Raw genomic sequence first — 6,441 nt, 5'->3', positions numbered from 1 at the left:
TCGCTTCCTTTGGATTTGTTCATAGTTTGTACTCATCGATGTATTCCTAGCTTTGTCTCTAGCTAGCAAAGACAAAAAATAACACTTGATTTCTAGCAATCCTACCTTCTCTGATGGCATGCTGGAGTTCCATGGTAACCGCCCTCTACTCTGCTCCCAGCTCCTGAAAACTTCTTCGATCGACGGTCTGCAAAACCAGCACGTTTGATTAACAACTAGATTGGTTACACTACACATACGAACACTAGTTACAGTTAATGAAGAACTTTGTCTTAAAAAAAAGTTAATGAAGAACTGAACTAAGAGCCAATTTTGGTACTCACAATTGGTATGGCGGCAATGAGCGGTGGCCGTGGGGAGGCACGGCGTAAGAAGAAGCATCGTTGGTCCTCTCCCCCATGTCATTTCCGTTCCTGTGGCCTGGCCCGTCAACGACACGGTGATCTCGACGGCTAGCAACGGATGCATTGGGTAGACCGTTGCAGGTGGTGTTGCTAGAGCTTGACCTGTACATCTGGAGATGGCTCTTGATGTGAGATATGCTGACTCCCTTGGCGCCCATCAGCTGAAGAATTCGCTTTGTCGTTGCCTCTGCAGACGATGTGAAGATAGTGTCAACACAGACGACCAGCCGTACGTCAAGAAAGAATTGCTACGCTTGATCCAATTCTGATCCAGAGAGGGCTAGCACGATGAATCCCGAATTAAGGATAGACGCGCTTACGAATTACTATGGTCTTCTGTAGGTAAGAAAGGTTAATCCAAAGATATATTTTTCTTTGACAGGAGAGCGGCCATTTATTGCTAAAGTAATCGTAGAGATTACTCTACGAAGGTGTTAAATATCGTTCGCACAATTAATTAGTGACGTTCTTGAGCAACAAATAATTCAATGAGCCAATAAAGGATCTCATCTTGTTTATGATGCATGCATATCACATGGGGTTTTCTCACCTTTCTTTTCTTCCATGAACTTGAACCAACTCCTGCCTAACCTACGGCGCAACTAAAGCAAGTATAGTAAGAAAGAACTACGCATAAATCGACACATACAAAAAATAGCACGATTTTTAACAAATCGATCCTCTAGCAGTTCAAATCAATGAAATCATCAAATCCCATACATACATATGGTCTGTGCATGTGAAATGTACAATTAGACCGGAGAGGGAGGGGGAGACATCATCTATATCTGTGAGGCAATAAGCAAGAACTCACCGTCCTGGCCGCCGAGGCAATCGACAGCTTCGATGAACTGCCGGTGCAGCTCCTCCGTCCACCGCATCCGGGGCTCGTGTGAATGCATGTGGAATGGCTTTATTCCTTTGGAAAATTCAATTTGAAGAAATATATGTATAGACTTCAAGTTGGTAACTCCATTGGTTGCCTTGTATTGATTGGAGAAAGTGATGGTTAGCTAGACGTATATGAATTATTAAGGTATATAAATGTGTATATACGAGTGCAATGATATGTATGTGTACGAGGGGCACATATTTGGCTTGGCAAAGTCGCATAGTTACGTGGCTGGAATAGTTCCAAGGATTAGATCAACTATGCTGCAAAATTCTCCTGTCCTCATGGGATTTATAGACCGACGGTTTATATATGTGGCTACCGTTGGAACCTTACAGGATAAAACACCATCAAGTCAAGGTAGCAGTTTGTGATTACCTATCAACATTAATGCACCTACCAAAGCTAGTGACGCCACTATCGAAGAAAATGATGCATTCTCTACGTATGGGAAATGAATTGTGGACTTTGGGACCACATTCTTAGGGCAGGAAAAAAGAGAAAAAGCTTGCAACCGTTGATATCTCAGTTTAGAATATAGATAGGGACAATGACGCGGCCTTTCGAAACTCTTTCCCTAGCATGCTAGGAGTGTTTCCCCCCCAAAAAAAGATATAATTGGTCCAACATTAATTAATCCGTGAGATTGTGTCAAACTGCATTTTTTCCTACTTGGTCATCTGGATGAACCAAAAATGTAAAAAAGATCCTATGTGAGTGCATGCGTATATATTGCATTCCTCCACAAAAATATGTATATGCTTATTGTGGGATGGAGTATATACTTTTTTAAATGGTTAATAAATATAACCACTTGCATCTATTCATTAATCAAGTTCGTGTTGCTTTTCATCAATAAAAGATTGTGCTGGTTTTCAATGTTATTTACGTCCTTTTCTCTTGCGTAAGGATGGAATATGAGAGTATTTAACACGCCAAATATACAGAGAAAAGTCTATTTTGAACACCGAGTTTGTGTGCTCGTTCTGACTTCAAACCCAAACTGTGCTCGTTTTGAATTCATGTATGCATGCACGCAATCAAGCAAGAGGTTTGAATTGTACTCCCTCCGTTCCATATTAGTCATTGAGACCGTTCCAAGAGTTGGACAAAAACTCACCCACTAGAACGGAAGATATACGTGCACCATACAGATGTCCGTACGGACATGCTTGCATGCACGTACGTCAAATATATTGGACGTTTCCAGTGGACACACGCTATATATGCATATATTATAGCAAGCCACATAAAAGAAATTAAAATGCACTGGGTCTATCTATCTACTATTCATGGCCATTGTCATCACGATCAATGATACAATAGCTAACTTCGACGACCTACGTGTGTACAAAGTCTTGCCAGCTTTTGTGCGTGCAAGACTAATCTAATCAAGTCGGGCAGCTAAGTGTAGCTAGTAGAGGTTAAAGTCAGTGCTGGTGTTTTGAATAAGTACTCCCTCCGTTTCTCAAAAGAAGGCCTATAAATTTTGTCAGAAATCAAACGGGGATAGTTCGACCAAATTATAGGAAAACTTGTCAACTTAGTAACAACTACAATACCAGAGAGTTATTGTACATACATAAATTTTGTTGTGTATCTAATGTTATTAATTTGATATTATAATAGTTAATGCCTTTTTCAAGAAACTTGGTCCCACCATTTGACTTCACAGGATATTTGTTTTGCCGATGACTTCACAGGAAATATATAGGCATTTTTTTCAAAGACGAAAGGAGTGCTATATAGTAACACTGAAATACGTCTAAATACATTTATTTGAGCGATAAGTAATAAGGATCGGAGGGAGTATTACTATTTGACACTAATCAAAGACGGTGCGGGCTTCTTTAACTATCATGGAGACTTCTATATCTCTGTACTACTTAAGAAAATGTAAGCTTCCATGTTTCACTTTTCTTTCCACCACCCCTTCGTCCAATATTTCTTGTGTGAATCACCTTAATTTACTTATCTCTTGAACCAATTCCAATTTACTTATCAAACTTCTCATCACAATATAAGGTAAATCACGTGCAAGATTTGATAAACATTTATTTACACAATTGCATTAATATAGGAAGGCAAATCATAAGCTAATGTAGTAAAATATTTATACCCGGGTGCAACGCACATACATCGTCCTATTATTTTAAAACCAGGATGGAATTTAGGATTACCCAACTACGTATGTTTTTTTTAACATAGTACAGACACAAGCGCTCATATATACAGGCATACACTTACCCCTATGAACGCACACACGCACACCCTACCCCTATGAGCACCTCTGAGAGACTAAGCCGGCATATCATCTTGAGATTTTACGAAGTCACCGTAGACGTCTCGTAGTCGACGGGACCGTCTTCTCCCACTGAACGCGCATCGCCGGAATTCCTGAAATAATTTAAAGATAAATGTGAGCATCAGGACTTGAACCTTGGTGGGCTGGAAATACCACTGTCCACATAACCATCCAACCACAGGTTGTTTTGGCGTACGTTTATCTTTCTGCGTGCCATGTTGGTCCACACTACTGCCTACATGCGTTCAGTACAATATATTTCTAGCGTTCCAAGTGGGATACGTGGGTGAATGTATTAGGAATTACTCCCTCCGTCCGGAAATATTTGTCATCAAAATTAATAAAAGAGGATGTATCTAGATGTATTTTAGTTCTAGATACGTCCCTTTCTATCCATTTTGATGACAAGTATTTTCGGACGGATGGAGTAGTAAACAACTACCGAAACTATTCAATAGCCGGGATAGGGGCTTGCTGGGAAAATTTTATTCCATTTTTAAGGAGCTGCTGCTACCTCGCTTCTTGAGCAGGACACAAATCTTAAATAAACTAAAAAGAACACCTAAAACCAAATCAGGAGCCCTTCCATCGACAAGGACCGGGGTCCACCATGCCTCCATGGCTCTAAGGTGGGAGTAGCTCGCAAGGAAGGAGAAAAATTGTCGCCTTAGGAGCTTAAACATGCGCGTGCGTACTCCCTCCATATAGAAATATAAGCTTGTTTAGATCACTACTTTGAGGGAGTACTTAACTCGATGGATTTGGATACACCCAAACTTTTTGATTGCTTGGGTGCACGTGCATGCGTGGTTGTGTGCTGGACCCGAATTCCCAGTCATACTACCAACTCGTGTGACTTTTTATCCTGCCGAACCGAATGGAAAAGTATGCTCCATCCAAAAAGCCCTAGAAAGGCAGCACCCAAATTCGTGGTTCCCCGACGGACGGCATCGTCTCGCTCGCATTTCATTTCCTTCTCGGGGAAACTAGAACTCCAAAGCTTCCACGGCGCCGCAATGCATGCAACACACGCAAAACACAAACGCTCTGTCCATGCATGTGTGTGCACTCACGTTGCTGCATGCCTCACGAAACATTCAATTAGCCGATCGTCTTTTTTTCTTCGAAAAATCAACTACCGCTAATTCTTTTTCAACCACGTGATACATGAGGATGCATGTACTACGTATCGAGAGAGCACTTTCTTTAAATATATGCAGTCTCATAGGACTAGTACGTAGTAAGAGATGGAAAATGAAAAGGTTTGGCAGTGTAATTTCCAGTGAATATCAGCTGCATGTAAGTAACCTTCATCCAGAACTTTTCACTTGGTTAGTTGCTTTGAATAATATTTGACACGTATACCATCGTGTACGGCAGATAGTTACCCTGCTGTGTTTTTCAACGGCATGCTGTGACAGTTGCCTCAGAGAGCAACCATCCAAAGCTCTTCGGGAGTTATTGCCTCTGCCGGTTATTCTTTTCAAAGCTGCCAAAAACGTCAAAGCCCTGTCTGAACTTTGAACAATTGATGGAAGAATTGGCAAAGTCAAGCAGACATAGACCCAATATTACCATCCAAAGATTTTTTTCCCAACCCATCAAGTTGGCGCATGTCAAGGTTTTCTACGGATAAGGGATTCGGTTCCGTGGTACGGAATGTGAAACGAACGCCCAATCACTAGAAATTATTGAGTTTGGAGTTTGAAATTTTCTCCGATTTGGCATGGGAAGTTCACCATGGTAAAAATATTCCATTACTCATATTTGCTTTTGTGAATGGACACCACGAGGTTGTAATGACTAGGAGTGCGTCATGCTACGGCGATCGATGTTAGAGGTTAACTGGTTATCCATGAAGAAGTCGAAGTACCCATATTGCGAGCGATGGATATGATGCCAATGATGCTGCTCTTTTTTTATGTTGCTCGATGGCCTTGATATTGGTTTTGCAGTTGTGTGTGTTAAGTTCGTCTTGTAGTCACGTTGGTCGTGGGTGTTCTATTTCTTTGTTGTGCGGGTTTTCTCATGGGTTATGGAACCCCCTCTCGAAACACTAGCAACTTTGTGTCGCCAAATCTATGTGTAACCTAGTCTTTGCCTCGAATATTAGATCTGGGGGGATGGACTGGTGACGTTGTGGAAACCGTTGATGATAGGCTGGTGAGCCTGAAAAATTTGTTCGTAACAAGCTACAACGACTGGAGCCTTTCGTGCAATCCCCATTGGTGGTTCAAACTAAATTTTTGGCGAGTTACTTATTCTGTTTAAACCTTTTTTGCAGGGACAGTCCATAAGATCGCCTTTTCTAAGTCCATGTCCAATGCAAGATGCCTGCTTAGGCGCTTGAGAAAAATAAAAATATATATTATTTTGACAGTCTTGGTAAGTTTCAGTCGACTGAGAAAGTCTTAGTCGATGTTATATCCATGAGATATTACATTGATATCCATGCAATTTTTTCTTCACTTTTCTCTTTTCCTTTTTCTCTCTTTCATGTTATGTCACTCGACTGAGACTTGACTTAATCTCAGTCGGCTGAGATGTAGCCACATCCTTTTTTTCACATAGAGTTTATCCTACAACGCTTGTAGGCTTGTAGCTAAAAGCGCTTGCCTCCAATCTAGCTGAATGCGTGCGGTCGAAGCGCACATCGACATATATGGTATCGACGCAGCTAATTTTTCCCAGGATCGGGGACGGGAATCGCTGGAAACGGGTAGGATTCGAATCCTGGTGTCCTTCTAGGTGCCCTAATTGACGCACAATTTCATCGGATCACATAGAACTTTTTTTTTTGCTTGGTGCAATGTCAAAGAGGCGGTGCCTAGCCTAGCTAG

General features: G+C 41.4%; 1 protein-coding gene across 1 annotated transcript; it reads right to left on the bottom strand.

Moving 5' to 3' along the window:
* Positions 1-319: 319 nt before the first annotated feature.
* On the bottom strand, positions 320-4,221 carry LOC123172863 (myb family transcription factor MPH1-like). Its single transcript, XM_044589765.1, has 3 exons — positions 4,116-4,221; positions 1,219-1,323; positions 320-591 (listed from the first exon to the last, which is right to left on the bottom strand). The coding sequence occupies exons 1-3, from the start codon at positions 4,219-4,221 to the stop codon at positions 320-322; spliced, it is 483 nt and encodes a 160-aa protein (XP_044445700.1).
* Between the last annotated feature and the right edge of the window lie 2,220 nt (positions 4,222-6,441).

The sequence above is a fragment of the Triticum aestivum genome, unplaced genomic scaffold (assembly GCF_018294505.1).
Source record: "Triticum aestivum cultivar Chinese Spring unplaced genomic scaffold, IWGSC CS RefSeq v2.1 scaffold174932, whole genome shotgun sequence".
Lineage (NCBI taxonomy): Eukaryota > Viridiplantae > Streptophyta > Magnoliopsida > Poales > Poaceae > Triticum > Triticum aestivum.
The sequence above is the reverse complement of the archived record's forward strand: the minus strand, read 5'-3'. Positions and strand labels throughout refer to the sequence as shown.

What these genes read in the sequence shown, in the direction of transcription:
- LOC123172863 (XM_044589765.1), bottom strand. Translation starts at nt 4,221, where the DNA reads ATGGAGGCATGGTGGACCCCGGTCCTTGTCGATGGAAGGGCTCCTGAT. An exon ending in TGTCCTGCTCAAGAAGCGAG is followed by an intron (nt 1,324 to 4,115) that starts GTAGCAGCAGCT and finishes AATTTTCCAAAG; the next exon opens with GAATAAAGCCATTCCACATG. An exon ending in TTGCCTCGGCGGCCAGGACG is followed by an intron (nt 592 to 1,218) that starts GTGAGTTCTTGC and finishes CATCGTCTGCAG; the next exon opens with AGGCAACGACAAAGCGAATT.